General features: G+C 44.0%; 1 protein-coding gene across 13 annotated transcripts in view; it reads right to left on the bottom strand.

Moving 5' to 3' along the window:
* Positions 1 to 21,285, bottom strand: part of ADGRL3 (adhesion G protein-coupled receptor L3) — a gene marked incomplete at both ends in the record, with an annotated part of 327,767 nt that overhangs the window by 9,995 nt on the left and 296,487 nt on the right. For all 13 annotated transcript variants that reach the window (XM_082315697.1, XM_082315704.1, XM_082315703.1 and 10 more), the window contains 3 exons: positions 12,659 to 12,755; positions 15,402 to 15,527; positions 18,358 to 18,526. In XM_082315697.1, coding sequence (XP_082171823.1) covers positions 12,659 to 12,755; positions 15,402 to 15,527; positions 18,358 to 18,526 — 392 coding nt within the window. The remainder of the gene's footprint in view (positions 1 to 12,658; positions 12,756 to 15,401; positions 15,528 to 18,357; positions 18,527 to 21,285) is intronic.

Genomic DNA, 21,285 nt, shown 5'->3' with positions numbered 1-21,285 from the left:
GCTGCCATTGCAAAGGTCAATGCGTGTCTGGGGACCCGAAAAGCAGAAAGAGCAGGGCTGCGGGTGTCTGTTGAGCGCCCTGAATCTCCTCCCTGGCAGACCGCTCTCAGGACGTGACCCTTGGCAATTGTCTGCTTCGGTGTTGCCGATGTGCCTAATATCCCCAGCAAGCAGCAGTTGTTCATCGTTTATTTTTATTTATTCACTTACAGCTGGATCCTTGGCTCTCAGCATCTGTGGTGTGACACCAGTTCCTCCCAGCAAATCCCACAGCCCTGTGTCATCCTTGCTTCCCTACATTTCAGCAATAACATTCCCTATACCAATCCCTTCTTTGCTGTCTCCTGAAGCACCTGAGCCCAGCACACAGCCACCACTCTTCATTTGCTGTAGTTATGGTGAGTGCCTTCAACTCAGCTGCGTTGAAGTACCTTTGGTTCTGCTAATCTGATACCCTACTGAAAGCAAATGCACTCCGTTTCCAAACCCCTATCGTGCTGTGTATGTGTGGGAGTGTGAATTTGAGGTTGGAAGAAAGATGGGGCTTCAAATCCACAGGTTCACCTGGGCATCTCGTTGTTCAGTGCGATGAGATCATCATAATCAGCAAACATATTTAACAGCAGAACTCACACCTCTACAAAAATATTCCCTACAACCACACCAGTATAACGACAGTCTCAAGTCTCCTTGTTTCTACTGATATTCAACCAAAGATTAAAGTTCAGTGCAAAACACAGCTACCAGGCCAGCTCTGATATCCAAAATGATACTAAAATTCAGGTTTCTGGCAATGCCAGTGCTCAGTTCAAGGTTTCCTGATGCTGGATTTCCTCAAGTGAAGGATTTACAGACTGTGATCACGAGGAGAAAGGAACGATGCTCTTAAAGAAAGCAAGTATTAGATGGGTAACATGCAGATGGTCCTGTCTCTCACAGCATTGGGGATCCTTGTGATCCAAGTACCGAAGATCCAGTCTTTCCTACCAGGTTTAAAAGGCTATGAGAAGGCATAGCCTGTGCTCAGGGTGCAGGGGGAGATCTGGAGGGTTGCAGTTTTGACTTGCAAACTGAGAAAATCTGACAGGGAAACCAACCAGGACAAAGAAAACAAAAATCCCTCAATTTTTACCATTGCTGTAACCACACACAGAGGATTCAGATAGCTATAGTTAGCTGCTTTGTGTGCCTATGAAAGTAGGTATTATTTTAATGACAGTATACAACCAAACAGTACCTTTTTCTTCCCTTTCTAAGATAGAAATTGATGTCCTTGATGCAGGACAACACTGAACGTAGAAATAATTTTTTGAAAGAGTTTGGTGTTATGACTGTAAGGGAAAACTGCACCTTGTTAAGCACAAGTATGATTTATCCACTCACTGAAAGCAAGGATGAAAATGATGATGACAAGCACATGTTGCCAGACTCTAGACTGCATCATTCAGGAACAAAATTCAAATAATTTCTTGTGGGCAGGTGGCTGACAAAGCCAAACAAAAGCATTTAGGTTAACTTGAATCATCTGCATGGTCTACCCAACAGGAAGGGAAATGGATCCAACTGCTCCTCCAGGCTTTCTGAAAAATAATGTTATTCAGTGTGGCTCTACCAGGCTGAAACGGCTTGAGCAGCACTGCTTTAGCTGGGATCATCTGTCCACATAGGTAACAACGCCCTCCTGTACCTTCTTTGGCTTTGGGTCTTTTCAGTCGCATGCCAAAATCAGCTCTATCCTTGCTACGTGCATTTTAGCAGGGTGGAAACTCACTGGGGATGAGGATATTTCCCCCACTGCCCCACAGATGTGTCAGAAGTGCAGTTTTGCTGAGAAAGGAGACCAAATCAGTTAACAAATTTCATCGGATGAACTAGTGAATCAGCTGAATGCTTCAAAAATGTCCATACAAAAATCAGTATTTTTGAAATGACATTTTTTTCCCTTTTTGTTCCAAAGGAGTGGCTTGTATGAAAGCTAACTTTTGACTTTTTTGTATGATGTCATCTTTTCATTAGAGTAGAAACAAAAATAAATAGCTTAGAAAAAGCACATCTGAGTCGTAAAAAAATGCTTCATTGCCTCTGACCCAGCAGTCCCAAAATGTAGTTTTTCTTGGGCTTTTTGTTTGTTTGTTTTCAGAAGAAAGAAACAATAACAAAAGCATGTACTGCTGTGGTTTTAGTCAACCTTAATCTTTCTGTTTTCTCCCCATTTTGCCAACCATGCAGCTCCCTTCCCGCAGGGCTAGTGCACGGTGCTGTACTCCTGCCCGCTCTGCCTCCTGCAGCACCCAACTTATCTTGCTGTTCACAGCCACCATAAATCAAGTCCCTCAACTTCTCACACTTCATATACGTGACTTCAGACCACCCTGCAGAGTCAAGTGACAGCCAGAGAGAACATGGACCATTCCCTAAAGGTACTGCGGTGCCTGAGTGGGAGCACACTTTAGCCCGGACACCAACAGTATGGTTAGAGATGAATCGTCTCCTAAGTGTCCGTTAAAAAACCCCCACAACATATGCTGCCTTACCCTAACTGTAGTAAATAACTCATCTCCTTAACTCGCATGTTACTGAAATAGCCTCTCTGCACTGATTTAAGTTTGTAAATTCTGGCTGGGTCTGTACATCACTTAACATTAACTTACTTATTCCACTTTACTCCTGGGGAAAGAAAATACATACAAAGTAGGTTTGTAGGAGTCAAAGCTCTAGTCGTCTTTGTGACTTTCCTTTCCAGCATTTGGTAGTGTCCTTTTCTGTGTTACAGGCAGAGTTTTCAAGTATTTAAAGAATCCTGGTCTTCCACATGTTCACTTGCAATTTATTCCAACGATGAATGCAATTATGAAAAGTGAAATCACACGTATTTGCTGGAGGACAACAGGTATTTTCAGCATTTTTCCTGGTTCCCGCCAACAAATGCTCTGACGTTTAGATTTATCGAGCTGTGTTCTTATAATAGCCAACAGGATTCAGTTAATAAACTTCAATAAACCTCCCTATTAAATTTCTCTCAAATAGGTTTGTTGTCACTTGCAGCATCTAATCTATTCATTGAGAAGCTATTAATACTGACTGCAGCGAAATGGAGTTTCAGCAAATGAGGTTGTTAAGCTCTGGGCCATCTTCTGCCAAATGAAACATCCTGTGCTTTTATGCAGAGACAGGAGACGGAAAGTATTTCTTTGCCCTTTTTTTCCTCCCTTTCTTCTGCAATGATTTCAGATGACAAACCTCTGCTGGATTATAATCTGCAGACCATGTTTGAAACACACAGCTAGTCTACATCAATTTATAAATATTTGCCCACTTGCTGATTCCTTCTCAACTGCCTGGAGCAGAAACATTGTCCCAGAATGGGACATTTTTTTTTACCATCATTACCCCTTCCAAGGGTTATACCTCATTGTATCTTGACTATACAAACATGCACTATCCCTAATTGTTCCTGCTTATGGCTTATTTCTCACTAGACCTGAGTTCTTACCTAAGATGTGCGGAGAGCCCTGCCTATGGTGGAAATTGGACCATACTTAATAGGAATCTATATAAGCAGCCATGCTTTCTTCCTCCTTCACAGTCATCATATTAAGATTGCTCTGCAGCAATACTCTGCTGGATCTAATACTCCCCAAAGCCTGCTCTGATTTCAGAAATTGCCTTGCCCTTACTTTTCCTCTTTAAATCTGATCCACCTAATGACTGAACTTCCAATTATATGGCTGTCAATCCTAAAATCAAAGCCAGTTCATAATATCTCCCAAAGGAAGAATGTCACGTCACTCACTGAAATCACTGCAACAAATCTCAGCTAACTCAGTCCCAGGCAGCAGAGAGACAAAATAAACCAGAAGACAATCGACAGTGGGATTAATTTTGCACGTAGGCAGAAATAGGAGTTAAATTCCCTAAGTTTTGATCCTTGATGCAGAAAATCATAATTTTCCTGGCATAAAACGTATGGCTGATTGGGAAAAAAAAAAAAAAAAAAAAGAGGAAAAAAGAAAAAAACAGCAGAGGCAATTTGCTAGTCCAAAAGGATGCTGAGTTTCCCTTACAAACAGAAAATACTCCTCTGCTGTCATCTACCTGGAATTTTTCTCTACTTCATATGTCATTATCAGGATGGGTCATTTTGAGGCCAGATGCTGACATTCAGCCAAACCCACAGTCACTTAACAGGGTTGCAGAGATTTATGGCTTGCAAACAGCAATCCCTCCCGGCTGATTCGGTGCAACTGCATGTGGACTACTCCCTCCAAATACGCCCTCCATCTGGGCGATGGACCCCTGGCAGGGGTATCCATGGGGTCAGGGGAGGATGTGTGTACTCTGTAAGGGCTACAAGAGGGAACAGAAGAAGCAGAAGGGCACAGGGGATGAAACCAAAGAGCTTCATCAGGAAAATGCCAGTGGTGGTGAGATGGAGAGGTAAAGGAACAGCCTCCTACACTGGGTAAAACGGAAATTTCAAAGTCCTGATATAAATCAACCATGCTATTTCTTTTGCAGGCTCTCCCCGATGTTGTGAGCACTGCTACAAGCATCCGTGGTGCTGGGACAGCAAGCAATCTTGAACATCGATCTTCCCGGTGAAGAGCAGAAGCCGCAGCGCTCAAGAAACTGTGGCTGGACAAGATGCTAGAAAACAGCCTGCAGGCTCGCTCTGGATTAGCAGAGATGCCACCAGGGACTCTTAGCCTGCTTCTTGCCCCTTGATTTCCACCGAACAGCCAAGGGACACTTACGCACCTCTGAAAACCACCACCCCATTCTCAAGTGGCAGCCTGGACTGAAAGGAATAGAAACTGAACTTCTAATTGTACTCCAGAGGCAAGAGGAGAGTGGCATTGCTGTTGCCGTCTGTGGCTAAACCAGAGGCCTCCAGGCTCCAGGACTGATGAATCCCTTGAAACAAAGACTAAATTTCCCAGGACTGAGGGCTTTGCTAGCCAGTGAGAAGGGAGATGCTTGAGGGCAAGGATTGCTGCATCCCTCAGGTTCAAGCAGCACCTTGCCCCTGCTGACTCAGCAATGGTGAGCAAGGAGAGTGTTAAGCACCAACACTCTGCAAAAAGGATAGGTTCTGGGGAAAAGTGCCGTGTCTTAGATTTAAAGCAATGATGATGAAGAAATGAGATTTCCACATCAGCAGATGATGGTCTCCGAATGGTCACAAAGGCTGCTACCCCTACCTTCTCAACTTTGAGAAGTCGTCTGCATTTACCTCCAGAAAACCCTGAGAATCACTGAAAACAGAGCACTAAGCATTTAAAGCATCTCCAGGGGGAGCTCAGATTTAAACCGATGCACCTCTTGCTCCACACCACATCCCCAGTCGCACAGTGATGGTACTCACAAGAGCAAAGTGCCTCCAGGAGACAGACACTTTTCTTTAGTCCAATTATTTTTGAACTGTTTAGTGCTCAGAAAAAAAAAGAATGCAAAGTATTTTTATACCCAGGAATATTTTGGTGAGTTCCCTCTAGGCATCTGCAGATGCATTCATGAAGAAGGAAAGCAACTGTGGGTACCTTGGACAACCTGGGAGTCTGCTGTGCTGAATCTGCCTACCCCAGTACCAGATCAGGAGTAAGAAGAAAAGAAAAAAAAAGTGATCTGGCAAACTTGAAAATGTGTTTAAAAATTGCAGTGATCATCATTAACTCTACCTGCCAACTTGCGTGTTCATACAGCCACAACCTGCTAATTTAAAATGAAAAAATCCCCACACCATAAAACCATCTCTCTGAAAGACATGACACGAAAACTTACTGACTTCACAGGAGAAACTGAGGCACTGTTTGCTGCCAACTGTAAAAAGAAAACAAATGGAAAGAAAACAGAGAAAGTATTTATTCTCTAGTATCTTTAAGCCACAAGAAGACCCGTAAGTGTTACTCAGAGCAGGTAAGAAGTGTTTAGACAGACTGTAATAGATCAGTTGATGGCGCCCTCTGAATATCCTATCAAGATGAGTAGAGGTGTTTCCACCTCTCCCACAGCTTAGCTGCTTGCTATTTGTTTTATATGCAACATAAATTCAGCAGAAATCTGACTGGCATGCCGGTCACATCAATCCATCAAGGAGTGAATGAGCATCTTGAGAAAGACTGACGCATGACAACAGTAGCGCTTCCACGGTCCAAATTTCCACCCCCTCTCCACTTTATCTAGGCACTGGCAGCAAAGGGTCAGCATCGCAAATGGGCTACAATGAGCAGCAACCGCTCTTTGAAGTGTACCGGGGACGCGGATGGGTTTTGAGATCCCTGGGGGAATCCTGACTTGATTTTCCTTTTTCCATTTTGCTCTTTTCTTTCTTTTTTCCTTCTCCTCTGCTTGCCTCTCCTTTTAATCACACCAAACTCTATCTACCCTGTTTTCACTGCTGTATTGCTCAGTTATGTCCAGACCCTGACACCCACCGCCCCTGCAGACAGCTACACCAAAGCGTCTTCATCTTGCAACACTGAGACACATCCAGGAAGCCCCATCTCTGAGCAGAAAGAGAAGATTTCGGAGAGTGACCCAAACCTGACTTACTGCAGTGCCCCAGGGCTAACCCACAGCTCCCATCTTCTGGAGTGACAGTCTCTTACCAAAGGAAGAATTTCACCTTCTGCTGTGTTTTCTAAATAACTGCTTCCTAAAATGCAGGATAATACAGCCACCTGAAGATAATTTAAAACTTCACCCACCCTCCCTGCAACACACGGAGTCGTCCCTGCTGAGTTAACAGCACAGATACGATTTCAGCCTGGAAATCACAGCTTAATTATATTTTTGGGTGGGTGGGAGGAATTTGATGGGAGATTTCATTTAGGAAACAATCAGGTCTCGGTTGGGTTAGAAATCAGGATATTAATGTTCTTCATTTTAATTTTCCTCTCTGACTCAGATTCCCACTGTTTGAATTTGAGCTCAATTTGTTCTGTTCATTATGAAGAAATCCACATGAATTTGACATTAAACTGATTATCTCTGAAAACAGTAGCAATAATTTCCCTTTTTCCTGTGTACGTTTCAGATTAAGTCTTTGTGGTTGATATAAAAACGCAGGGGAGAAATAATAATGCAAAGGGAAATCAAGTATTTATTCTGGAGCGCTACTTAGAAGCTGAGACACGCAACGACACTTATGCATTTGGGAAGAAAAACCAAGGGGCAGGGACAAACAATACCCTCATTTCCATTTCCCATTTCAGCCCGTTTGCATGGGAACAAACATGGAGTGAATATGGCTTTCCTAGCCAGGAATAATATCTGGCATGCCTATACCAGGGATCTTAGGCCTTTGTGATGACTGTTTGATGGGGTTTGCTGGCAAGGGCGTGCTCCCTCATGAACGGACCCATAGGGCCCCAAGGATGAATTCATATTTAAGACTCACCATCCTGCAGTAAGAGCTGCCAGAGGTCCTGGGCTCCGATCCTGCACCAGCAGTCAGGGTCCTGATGACCCCAATAGATCTTAGTGTCCCTGATGAGATCCATCAGGGACCCACACCCCCTGCTCAGCCCTGGACGCCCAGTCCTTGCCTTGTGCCTGTCTCCTGGCTGGACCTTGGACCTGGGTTGTAGCCTGGCTTCCAGCCCTGTCTCTGCCAAGATCTCCTGCTGCTCTGGGCTGGACCCTGGGCCAGGGCTGTGGATGGACCATGCTACCAGCACCCAGCTCTGCCTGCTGGCTTAAGCCCCTGCGGGACCATGCTCCGTCAGTGAGGCGTAGCTTGTGCTTGACTCCCCCTCAGCTCCCAGCTCTTCTCCCTTATGAAACAGCTCTGCTCTTACAGTTCACTGACGGTTCTTGTCCTTCAGACAAGTGGAGCAGCAACGTAGACCACCAAGAAATCCCTCCAGGAGACCTCCGTGGATGAGGGTGGTAGGGACGGTGTGCAGTGCTTTTGGGGGTGAGGGGACATAAAGCATATATGCATACAGCCAAAAGACAAGAGGTGGGCATACTCCTGTTTGTATAGCCAGACTGCTACTGGAATAAACTATTAAACTTGCTGCCTAGTTTGTAAGCCAAGACTCAGAGCATTACAGGAGGAGTACAGCACTTGACCCAACATAACAGACTTCTGGAGTAATTTCTATTTTCAAAGAAATCTGGTGGCTTTACCCGTAGCCCATTTATTTCCCCAAAGAGGGAAAAACCATTAAGAAACAGTAAGCGTTTGCCACTACTGAAGATATAGTTCCCCTTATCTGCTAACTCGAATGGATATACATAGCTCCATCAGTGCATTTTCCTATGACAAAGCACTGCCTCATACTAGTGACAAACTCTTCTTTACTTCTGCTGCTCTAGAGCCTCACCCAAACAAGGAACACTCCTTTCTTTAGCAGTTAACTTCCATTTTTCCTCTGGAAAGAAAAAATCACACATCCCCCAACTTGAAAACCTGAAGGCTAACAAAGTACCATATAGTTCATGATGATTTTTTTTCTCTCCCAGTTGTCTCATATCCAGAGAGACAGTAATTACTGTATTACCTCTCACCTAAGACATGGATAAAAATAGGCTGGAGTGACATTGCTGTTTTGTGCTATGACTGCTTGTTTGCAAGGCTGTCTGAGCTATCCCAGTGCTTTTTGACAGTAATGCTCTGAAGGTGCAACCAGACCTGTCTCTCATGCTCCTGAGGTGGCCACTTGGACGTACCCAAAGCTCGGGCCCGTGCTGCACCATCAGAGCCCAGCAGCGCTCATGCTCACAGCGGTCCCCTGCAATCCGCTCCTTTTGCCATCAGCACCGTGCTGCGAGACATCCCAATTTCCCTTGCTGGCTCCATCCACAGGCACAGCACAGGTCCGTGAACCAAAGCACAAGTACAGCAGAATTGGAATAACAATAATGCTGTTAATTGCTTTTAATCTCTAGCTCTTTTTAAAAACTGTCCTTAGCCCAAGTACCAAAAAATCTGCTGTTAAAACCAAGCAGACATCTGTTCCGCTTTCTCCTCAGGAACCTAACACAAAGGAAAACTCTGTTTGGTGCTTTCCCTTCATACCTTCTACTTTTCAGCCTTCAAAGTAGTAAGTTTTAGCAAACAGTCCATCCTACATGCATCCCTTTTGGTCCAGTTTTTCAGCATTGCATCCAAGTGCCTGTATCAAGACCATTTATACCAAACACCTTACAGGCAAAGGGAGATGTCTTTTTTCTACTCACGAGGTAATCAGCTTGGTTCAGCTTTTACAGCCCTGCAAGTTTTCAGCACTGGGAAGAGAAATGTAGAGCACAGGGTGGATGTGAAATAGATGGCAGAAGTATCCAGCCAGAGCCATGGTGGGAAAAACTGAGCAAGGTTGCGGAGTGGGAATGCAAGGAGCAGGAATTCCCCTGCATCCTGAAACAGAGTCCATGACCATGGGGTGGACTCGCATGTTCTTCATTCGACGGTAGAAGAGGAAATCCGTGGCCAGTTTCTGTTCCCTTCCTCCTGATTTCAGTGGTATAGCAATCCCAAATCCACACCATTACTAAGGCATAATAAGCAGCAAGGGGAAACAAAGCCTGAAACATTTTGGACTAATCCGTAATTCCTGGCATGATAAATGAGAATAAGAAAATAAGCGAATAAAAAAATAAGAAAAATAACATTATGCCCAATTACTTTGGGGGGAGGATAGTAAAGGAGGACCTGGAGCTGAAAAAAGCCATAAGCAGTGTGATATCTGCTAAATCAGAAAAAGACATAGTTACATGTCAATGAGGCCTCCCTGCAGAGGAGGGATGCACTAATACAGACACCATATTCCAGACTGATGCCCAGGAGCTTCATGGAGGAAGAAGAGGGGATGGGATGGTATAGAGAGATGTTGGTCATCATACAGGAATACGGATAGCTAGAGCAATCTTGCCTGGGACATTATCAAGCGGCAGGGGACTGTGAGTACTGTGAATGTGATCAGGGAAAAAAAGGATTAAATGGGAAAGTACCCCAGTTGGAGTACGTGTCACTGCTTTCTGCTCCCATGATAGAAACATGAAAACTCAGCGCTGGCCCAGGATGTGGAGACGTGGAGTCAGGCCAGAACCTGGAGGATAGGGCAATTCTGGGGAGAAAGGATAATTTTCTCCCTGTTTTAGAAAGGTGGCTGCTGTCTGAAAGCTCTGAGGAAAATACCAGTGCACAAAGAATGTTTAATCTGGGATAATACAGATACTTTCATGCAAAAGGTGTCTAGGCTGGGAGAGCTGGAGACGGACTCCTGAACAGGTATGCGAGCCTGTTGTATCAACCTCAGGCAGGGAAAGCTACTAACCATACAATTCAAGGCTCGCACTTGACTCCTCTGAGCTTTTATTGCACACTTGTAAATAAAACATTAATGAAACAGCTCCTTTAAAGCTTGATATATATTAAAATATTAAAAGGAAGACAAGAACTGTGAAAACCACATTGCCCTGCTGGTCTGTTCAGGCTGCAGCTCTGAGACTGAAGAAACAACTTATGCTCTATGCAAAGCCCTAAGACCACGAATGTTTCTTTTCAACTGGAATAAACAGGATAAAGTGTGAAATATCTGGGGCCCCATGCAGCTGGGATTACTGTTGATGTCAGGTGTATTTTCCTAGCAGAACTGACCACCTGCTGCTTTGGAGATGCTAACTCCCAAAGAAATGTTTTAACCTCCATTTTGCAGATACTTCTGTCTACTAGAAAAGAAAACAAAAAAAAAACCAACAACAATATTGTGCCTCCCTGCATGAAAAAGAGGAAGGATGCCCCTGTATAGCAGTACAACTTATTCAAGTCACTTAAGTGTCCCACCAAAAAGGCTTCCCTTCCAGGACAGTTATTAGGCTGCTTCTGTAGTCAGTGGGGAGATTCAGGCCTTCAGGTGATTCATCTCATCCGATGCTATACAAGGAAAATAGCTGGATGAAATCCGCTTTGAAGATGTCTCCCCCGGCAGTTCATTTCCCAACTGACCTTTAAATAACAGGCACATCTAGTAACAGGCTCTCGCCACACTGGGATGAAGATTGCCCACTTGAAACCTCTTCACAGCTTTCCCAATTTATGGTCATACTCCCTTCTTTGCACGGAAAAAAAAAGCCTAAACGTAAAAAGGAGAGACGCCTTTCTTCTGCCGACGAGCCAAGAAGATCCTGTTTGCTAAAGCATTTGCCTTTGTAGCCTCAGGTGCGTCGGAGAGCAAGTCAACTTCTGCGCTAACTAAAGGAGCGAACATTTCATGCATAACACCCTTTGGTTTGCCGCCGAAACAGAGCGATGGGCGGCCGAGGGAAACAGCGGTTCTTGCTGTAGCCTTTGTGTGATCCCCGTCTACATTAGCCCCCGAGAAGCCCAGCTGTAGATCTCCAGTCTTTGATGCAAAGACAGAGAGATGCGAGGGCAGCACATGTGGATAAATCAGGCATTTGCAGTAATGGCATCTTATAGCCATCTTTATCAATGAAGCTTCAGTGCAAAGTGAAAATATCCTGGCACAAAAACCTCCAGAGTGGGTTGAGGGAGAAAAGCACATCTCCATGTTAACCACACCGCCTTCCCCTTTGCACTGATTTGGGCAATATATATCATGTTCACAGAACTGAAACATATACCCCTAGTTCCCCAGCACTCAGCGGTCAGTACTACTAACAGCACAGTCAAAATCCTTCAAGCCTATCCTCAGGCAAAACTCACCCTAAAATCAGTAGGAATTCTGGGTGAATAAACACTGAACCAAAGTCCCAACTCAATTCTCAGTTGAGCTTTGCAGTCAAACCATCAGGACTGGAAATACTTTTGATTTTCACCACCATGAGAGAACAGCTGGGCCCAGTAATCTTAATTCTACCCCCTCTTAATTCCAGCATCAACTGGGCAGATACGCAAAACAGAATTTGGCATCTGGTTGCTCAAGGCTAAGCCATAAAGTAGTTGTACTGGAGGAGGAAGAAACCAGTCTCTGAGGCTCTTTTTCTGGTATTCCCTTACCGTTGTTTTCCTGCAACTTCCTGAAAAAGACTTTTTTTAAAAAAGCTGTTCAGATTTCCTCCTGTGCCAGGCACCACATTTTGTTTGGCATATACGTTTCTGATAGCCTTTCCTCCGCAGATGTCTATGAAGTTCATACCAGTCAGTTCTTCAAACTAGGAATATTAACACCAATGCAGACAATTTTGTTCCAAGCACAGTTTTTTCTTACATCTATGCTCTGCTGTTCATTTTTGCTTCTGTAAAGATGACAGTATTGCTACATACCCAGGACAATCAGGACTCCTGTGATGCTTAACACAGGCTGTACAGTGCCATAATGGCCCATTTTCACCCTCAGCAATGAGGGCTGACACCTCAGCAGCTTCTGGCACTAGCAGTTTGCTGAGGGAAAGGGGAGATTTCTTTTCAACTTCATTTCATTTATCTTTCTCACTTTTCCTAACTCCCTTCCAGAAATGCCAATTCTTGAAAATGCATGTGTAAAAATAAAGAAAGAAAAGGAAAAAAAGGCACCAACCACCACAAAACCTCCTCCCAGTTATCATTGTAACATTTCTTATGTGGGATAACAGGGTCCAGTGCCATTCGAGGTGAGGAGGAGGGGGGAGGAGGGTAAAGGGGCAACACATTTCGGACTCCTTAAAGCCATCACAAGAGTTAGAGATATGAAAAATAGTTTATAATTACCTCTGTTGAGTGACGCTGAACTGTTTATATCTCCAGTAATAAAGGAAGACTCGGACTGCTTTCGAACTGTGTCATTCCACATCCTACGAATCCGGCTCTGAAGAGGGATTGAACCACAGCAGGTAATGAATTTTTAGCAGCTGCACATAGGTTTCTTTCTGCCTCACTAAAGATGGCTATTGGCATGTCTAGCTCAGGATGAGACTTGTTTCTAGCCAGCTGTAAGCAAGCTGTTGCTGTTTGGCTATAACCCGCCTCGTGCATGCCAGACCCTGCCTGACTAACTTCATAACACAAACGTCTATCTCGAAGAAGAAGTGCATAATTGGATTGCTTACATCTTAATTAAAAAAAGCAATAGGTATCGTATACGAGAGAAACCCAGACCTGTGTGAGTTACAGATTTACCAATATAGCACCAAATAATGGAAAAATAACTTACACACAGAAGCATGCATGCTTCCCGTACTATCTCAGATAGCTTGTGTCTTATTTTTTGTGAAGTGTAACAGAAGACTTAATGTGTGTCTTGGTGTCCCTGAATGAGAAGTTTTCTATAGCTACTATCCATCTTGGAGAATATCAGGGGAAAAAAAATCCCCCACAAATGAATGACTTCTGTTCCCCTACTGAAAAATCTGTGATGGTTTTGCCATCTGTGGTATAGCTTCTGTTGCTGGGGAAACAGTGCCCCGAATATGTTGGCCTTCTGTTTTGTTACTCAAATATGCTGTGGAGTATCTACCTCCGTGGCTTTTATGCCTCTGTCTCGCTCCTCCCCAACTAGACCTTGCAAATGATCAAAAAACCAGCCAATATGCATCTTGCAAGCAGTTCAACCACAATTCCTGAGTGAACATGACTGGGGAACCCAGGTGTCCAGGGGAAACTCTCCCTCACCTCACCTCTCAGAGTATGACGCACGTGTCCCACGGCTGTGTGAAAGTGGTGCTAGGTGGTATGGGGGATTGGGAAGGCTGGTTCCCACTGTGACAGACCATGTTTTTCCTAATTGCTAAAAATCCAGTGCTTCCTGTAGTGGAATCTTAGCCATGTGAGATCTTCCAAGGCTTACTCATGCGGTCACAGCTGAAAAGTGCCTCCTAGTCTACTCATTAACTATGTAGTAACGGCATCTCCTAATCATGCATTAGCCCTCTATAAATGGAAGCACAATGTGACATGACACCCATGCACTTTTACAGCAATTATTTTTCACCTGGACATTTAATCTATTTTATTTCTCTGACATGATCCATTGTGGATTAATTATTCTGTTTCTTAAGTGCTTTTCAGAGAAAAAAAAAAAGGATCTTAGGAGTTTTCGTCCTCATGGACTTCTCTAGTCAAAAGTTAGGAGTCAGATGCTTTCAACAACTCAGACTGATTTCCATCCATTCTCCATCACCCATGTGAGGTTTCTCCTGCCTACAGTAGGTCTCAGGCACTTCCATCCTTCCAAGGACAAGCTTCTACAGGCAAAATGATCTTCCGTGGTACCTCAAACCTCACCTGCCACAAGGTGACTGCTGCCAAGAGACTCAGTTCACCCTCAAAAGGGCTTGTTTTCTTATGCTGAGACTGCCAAGAGGGAGGGCCCATTAAAGTCAACTCTTCTTAGAGAGGAGGGCACCTACCCAGTAGCTAAGTTATGTAAAATCAAATCAGCCACCTAATTGTTGCTGGATATAGTGAGTTTTGGACATTATTGGTTACTGTGGGATTTGATAGCCTACTGGAGACAGGCTCCATATTCTGTTGCTGTTATTTGCCCTGCATAACATCCAGACCTATGTAAATACCAAAGTGGAGCTCTTGAATGACATCTTGCAAACCAGTGAAAATAAATAATAACTTGCTCCAAGACATAAATCGCAAATTAGGTTTTCCTGGTAGGTTATAAACTGTTACTCGCTGCATGTCTTTCATAATTTAATAGTGGAACTGTCATGTATAATTACTTCCATTAGTAATACTGAATAAATTTGTGTTTGGTTTCTATTGATTAAGAAGTAAGCTTCTTCATTTTATATGAACTGTTCGTCCATAAATCTGCATCTGTGCATACAAGTTAGCTTCAAAATTGCTAAGTGCACCAACTACACAAAACCTGAATTTTCAGGTGACCAAAGTGCAACAAATCCAGTAACTTAATAAGATAATCTGACCCCAATGGATTCTCCTAAGAGGTCTATAAACTAAGGTGAATTGAGTGAGGCAAAGAATTGATCAAACCACCGAATGCCAGAAGGCAAGCCCTTTCACTGTGAAGGCTATTGCAAGACTCTTGTAGTCTTTTTTTAGCAAGAAAAATACTTGGTGGTTATAGCATCATTCCTGTACGTGGCAATAGCAGTGACAACAACCTTCAGCTCATGATTAAGGACGTACTGAGATGTAGCATAGCTGACAAAATGTTCCCAGCTCCTGATTCCCATGGAAAGCGGGTAGGACAGCTCAGGTGATGACCATCCACCTGCCTCTGGAAGGCAAATTTGGACTTTTTATTCTCATCACAATTACGTAGAACGTTCTTGGAGAGGCACTAACTGCCATCACATCCCAAAGGAAGCTACTGTGTTGAATTCAGGTCCGGGAGGGAGAGAAATCTCTGTGGATGCACTGGGGAGAACCCTAAGGCAGCTCCTTTGGTGCCGAGAGGAGCTTCCCTCCCAGCGTAGCCACGAAGGCTATCGGTGCAGTGGTGCAAAGCACCGGGGCATGGACAAGAAGCGTGGGTTACCTGTGAGCCTGTGGAATATCTTCCAGGTGTCCGTGACCCCGAGGTTTTTCCTGAGCCGATAGAGCTCTCTGTACTTTTCCCACTACAGCAATGCGTGCGCAGGCATTTTCCATACTCTTTACGTACCTAGTCAAGGAAAGAGCAATGGCGGTTAGCGGGCAGCTCCTCCTCCAACCCTCTGCCTTCTGTTTTTCAACATGGCCCCTGATTTTTCCTCAGTGGTTCATTAAAATGATAGTTGCTGCAGTACATGGGGAAGAAGCCTATTACACCTTGCAGCTGAATGCTCTCGATATGTGAGCTCACCGTTTACGATGGCGTAAGGGACTGCTTTTATGCAGCAAAGCTGCTCATTGACACCAGTCGGTTGTAGCTTCCTCTGAGGCACATCAAAGGAGCACAGGAGAAACTACAGATACACTATTTATGACTGAAAATTAATACCTTCATAGATTTGATATAAACTAGCATATTGGCTCATCAAGGTACTAAAAGTTATTGCTTCTGGCAGGGGACTAAGAAGAAAAATTCCAAAAGAAACATATAAGAGCTATTGATTTTTTTTTTTTAAATTATTTCTTGCAGTCAAATTGAAACTTGAGGAAACTGTGGAGCCAGCAGCCCTAGAGATTATATTCCCAGTGCACAGGGGTGGCTGGAGCCTGCTTTCCCACAGTGCTGCGCAAGCCAGTCATGTTTTAAATGGGCATTGCAGTCAAACCGGGCCAACTCCTTGCCTGGAGTAAAGCCGTGCCACCTCCTTTGCTTCACGGGAACTACGCTGACTTGTGTCAGGGCAGGATCTAAGCTTTGACTGAGCTTCAGGTGTGTTTTTTTATGGCCAGCCATACCCAGAAACTAGATGGGACAAGACTGAAAATGAGCAGACTGTACTGAAAAGCCACAAGCAGGTCATGTTGCTCATTGACAAAAAAAAAGCCAAAATACCCCCATGCATGTCCAAAACACCAGTTGAGGGTCCTTGGAGCACACGGTTAGCCGTGAAATTTTGCCAGACTATCTATGAGCATTTCAAAACTCTGTGAAACAACTGTTTAAATAGCAAATTACAGCTTTTTCATTAGGCTCTTCCTTAAGCGCTTGAGACAAACACAATACCACGAGTGCCCAATATGCTCGAGTGCCTAATCAATCCTTTGCTGAGAGAAAATAATTCAATTGCTTTAATTAGCCACCCACTGCTTGCCTCTCTGCAGCTTTTTGCTGATTTTCTAGTCCATGATAGATAGGAAAGCAAAGGATATTTTTTTTCCCCTCCTCTCAAATAATTCCTCCCTCAGCTCTTGGGTCAGAGAGATGCATCCACTCCACAGCAAGGTACCAGCTGCATTCTCTTTCCCAATATGCAGCCATAAATCAGGAGCGATCCCACAGTCATCAGTCATGCTTTAAGGGTATAGATCGTCTTGAGACAGAAAAGAGAACGGTTCTGCCATGCCGAGTGAGCACCCTGATAGCCAAGGAGGCTGTGGTGCTGTTCTGGGATGCCAGGTTAGGGACTGACCCTTTGCGAGGTGCATTGGAGGCGAGAGGATGCACCAGTAAGAATGGTGCAGAAATTCAAACTGCTCATCAAAGAGGCACCTGCGGGTTTAATTAGTGACGGTGATGCTTCCTACATTCTTATTATTACCTTGCCTGGAAACTTTCCTGCTGAAAGTTTTGGGATCATCAGCAGGCAGCTGCATCTAGATAAAGCTTTTAAGCTTTTTAAGCTGCACAAATTCGAGATGAAATGACAAGGACAAAACTCTGAACCCCAAAAGTCTGCCTTTGGTTTAAAAATGACATTTTCTGCACAGCTCTGCAGATCCTTCCAGAGGCATCGCTCGCAGAGCTCACTTGCTACCATGAATTTTGCTTGTGTTTTCATAGGTCAGATCTCCATTGCCTGTATAGGAAAACGTGAGTAACACAGGAGCAAGCCCAGGGCTCTCAGGTGCAGAACAGACCTCAACATAGCCCTAACTTTACCCAGTAAGCCATTTCACCAAAAGCCGCTGGTTACACTGAGAAACTGGGACCCAGATGTATCCATGTGTAAACTCTTCCCTATGTTTATACTGGATAAAGAAACTGCCCTTTAAAACCAAGATGTACATAAAAAATTATCAGCAGACATGCACAGAATTGGAGAGCTCTGTACTACTGAATTTCAGTGTAGAATAAAATGGTTCTTAAAAATATTTATTACTGATAGTCAGAGGCTGTAAGTTTGATCTACGCATACACACAGAGATTTTTATTTTGATTTTTTTTTTTCCCCTCAGAGTTTACCTAAGTTACTCCGCTGTTATCTTGCAAATGTTAATTGGGACATACTTCAAGTTCCACCAAGAAGCACTTACTGTGCTTGCTTTGAGGAAGATTTCCAAAAGCCCACATTAGAACCCAGAAATACAAAGGCTAATGAACTGTTGCAGAGCATAGATCCTTCAGTTCTTAAAAAAGCGGGGGAAGCAGCCCCTGTAACATACCATCAACCCATATATGCTGCTATAGAAAGGGGTGATTTCCTGCAGGGACTGCAAATGAGGATGTAAAGCTCCATTTTGCTGCGAGCGCCCAGCCACGCGAGGACGCTCCGGATGCTGGTGGAGTCGTGCCTGTCTCACGCTGGCATGTGGGAAAGGAGAATCTGGCCGATAGCAGGCAAAGCCCTTTTACAGGTTTGCTACCGTAAAGCCCTGCAAACTGTCAGCTGCCTTTTCCCTTGCCTCCAATGCGCTCGAAATGCCACTGCCACATATCTTCGTTATCACCGCATTCCCCTGCATCTTGCCGGTTTCCAGTCTAAACACCACCCTTATTAGGCGCAGGGAGATAAATCTGCGTGAGATGAATTCAGGGCACACAGATGATGTTATGCTGCGGTTGTTAGGCAACAAAACACCCCGCTACCACCTCTTTTGCCGCTGGGAACCGTCTGTCTTACCTTTTTCTGGAGGACACAATGGAAAATGAATATAAACATTCCCTGCAGAGAATTGAATATGGTGAAGAGATACGCCATGATGACTGTGCTTTCATTAATATACATGAGTCCGAACGCCCAGGTCAGTCCTAATAGGCAGAGTAGGGCTATTGCACCTATAACCCAGGACCTGTTAGGAGAAACAAAAAAAAAAAAAAAAAAAAGAAAGGGATTGTTTTTTCATCTACAAAAGAAGGCACACATCTACAAGCAGGAAGACTTTGCCCATGGTTTTAGCAAAAAGAAAATAGCATATCAAAATGAGTCGTGGGGATTTTTGTCTTCAAGCTGGATGCAGTTTACAAATCTTCAAGCTTGAGGAAATATACAGGAATGGAAATGTTATGAGCACAGAAATTTATCATAACCAAAGCATATTTGTAACCACAATGTTTCTTTTCTTTTTTTTTTTAATGTGAAAGCAGTGTGTATGTAAATGACATGTAGATGCTATTTCTGCAAATGGCAGGAAAAGAAAATAAACCAACCAGAACAACAACTCTAAATGTCACTTTTTTAGCGTCCACTGGTTTCACTGGGGCAGGAGTGCCAGCTGGATTAGCTTCTTTACGCTTAACACCAAGACACATGTATTGCTGCATTTTAGCTAGTCTCTCATATGCCTGTAAGCCAGATATAAACAATTACAAGCAGGTGGGCAAGCCCTCACTGCTTGCCAGATTGGCTCCACACAAGGAGGCTCTCTGAGATGCTGCTTCACACTTCTTCCACCCTGTGATGGGGGGAAATATAGATACACATACAGGCGCTCACACACTGTATTTGCTAAAACAGTAGCTGCTGCCACACTTCTGCTCGGAGAAAAGGAGGGGCAAACCTTCACGTCGGCTGCAAAACTAAGATTATCACTTGCTTCACCCTGGGAGGGAAGCGGGAGTAGGGGTGCAGCCACTGCTTGGCCCTAAACATTGTTCAAGCAAATACGGGTAGCCTGCAGTTTCTGCTTGCTTTCGCCCAGTGACCTTCTGGTTGGACAGACAGAGCTGGGGACACCGGACGGCTGCTGGATGTTATTGTTTTCAGTGTATTTTCAGGAAAGCTGAAAGCTCTGCTGGGATGGCAGGAGAAGTATTCCATGTTACCCTGCTAAATAACATTTAGTTATCTGCTCAATTAACTTCTCAGAGACTGATCTTCCAACAACAGGACATGACATGAAGTGTGACAAGCAGGATAGGAACTGGGTCCTGCTCCTAGCCATCTCCCTAGTTTCCACATGCTAAATTACCTACAACTTTAAAGGAATTGCTGCTGCACAGGGGAGGGAGTCAGCTTCTAGCTGGGAAGCACAGCGGGAAGTGCATAGCAAGCAGCACTGTGAGCATCCCTTTGCCCTTTCCCTCAAGGCCTTGATTTTCTTCTGTCTTCCCCTGGTATCATTAGGTGTAACGTCATAAAAATGAATGCAATGATACCCAATCTTTGCAGCCCTTTCTCACCGTTTAACCCTTCAGTTTCCAAAAGCAGACAAGCCTGCAGCCAGCCAGCACCTCTGCTTCCTTGTCTGCCCCAAAGCAGCCTGGGGTGCTGCAGAAGGGCTTGCAGGGAAAAGGACCTACCTACATTTCTAAGCCACTTCAGCCTCATAAAAACTTGGCCAGGGTTTGGGCATATTTGGGCTTCTATCTGCTAAGCAGAGCATGGGGCAAGGGGGAGAAAGATGAAGCAGCAGCAGCTTAAGGGAAAAACAAGTCCTGCAGAGGTCAGGCAGGCAGTCTCCACTATGGAGACTCCGTGGCAGCTGCAGCCTTGAATCCTTTCCCTTCTACCAGGGCTTCTCACAAACAGAAGCACACCGATGTTGTATTCATGTTTTCTGTTGTTTTTTTCTTTAGGTATTAGAATGAAAATACAGCATTAAGTCTTCCACAGAGGTTTATAAAATATGTATTATTTAACCACATGACCAGAAGAGCTCCCTAAGGTAACCGCTTATTAAGGCAGTTCTTTAAAAATCACTATTATGTATCTAGCAGACCAGAACAGCTCCTTTGAAGCACTTCTAGTCAATCCCGCTAATAAATATTTAGCATGATGCAAATTGAAAATGCACTCTCAAAATCCTTCAGAAAGGTAGCCACTAGATAAAGTTTCCAGATTTAGCCACTTGATATATTTTTCTCCCCGAGATTCCACCATCAGTGAGAGCACATTATCATCTTAATGGCATGCCAATTTAAAAAATACAAATAATTTTTTTTCTTTAAAAAAAGAACAACAAATGAAAGGGAAAACACTCCCCCTCCCCCTTCTCCTCCACGATTAAAAGCTTGCTGCATTTACAGAGTCTTCTAAAAATGATTCCCAGGATATCAGAAAACTATTCTGCTCTGAAGCACAGCCAGTTCTTGAACCCGATTAAAGAGCCTTTGGCTGCAGAGGTGTGCAGGAGTGAAACAGTTATTTAGTGCTGCCTTCAGTGATGGAAAGGAATCTGTGGGTTAGAAGACCCTCAACAGTGCAAACTGCATGTGTTACGGTGTTGTGCTTCAGAAAACAAGACCTGGAGATGAAGAGGGCGTGGAGATTACTTTGAATAGCTCCATCCCGTATCCGCAGAAAAAAAAAAGAACCAAGCAATGAAAGAGAACATGGGAATGATGCTTCAAGAATGAACACAAAGGACTCTTCACCAGAAGAACAAACTGAAAGTCTACTGCAAAGTTGATTTGCTTCTATTTTGTGCTACTGTGCATTACTTTTTGGTTGCAGGAGAAAAAGCACAGATGCCCTAAGGCATGTAATTTCTAGGCATTTTTGCCTTTCTTCGCAGTTTCTTTTGGTGTGGCTTGTGGTTTGTTGTTTTTTTTTCCTCTTTGTACAGACTTGCTGTTGCTTTTTCATAGTTTTTCCTTTCTGTAGTGCAAT

The sequence above is a fragment of the Platalea leucorodia genome (genome assembly GCF_965183815.1).
Source record: "Platalea leucorodia genome assembly, chromosome: 6".
NCBI lineage: Eukaryota > Metazoa > Chordata > Aves > Pelecaniformes > Threskiornithidae > Platalea > Platalea leucorodia.
Note: the sequence above shows the minus strand (reverse complement) of the source record. Positions and strands in the feature narration are given on the sequence as shown.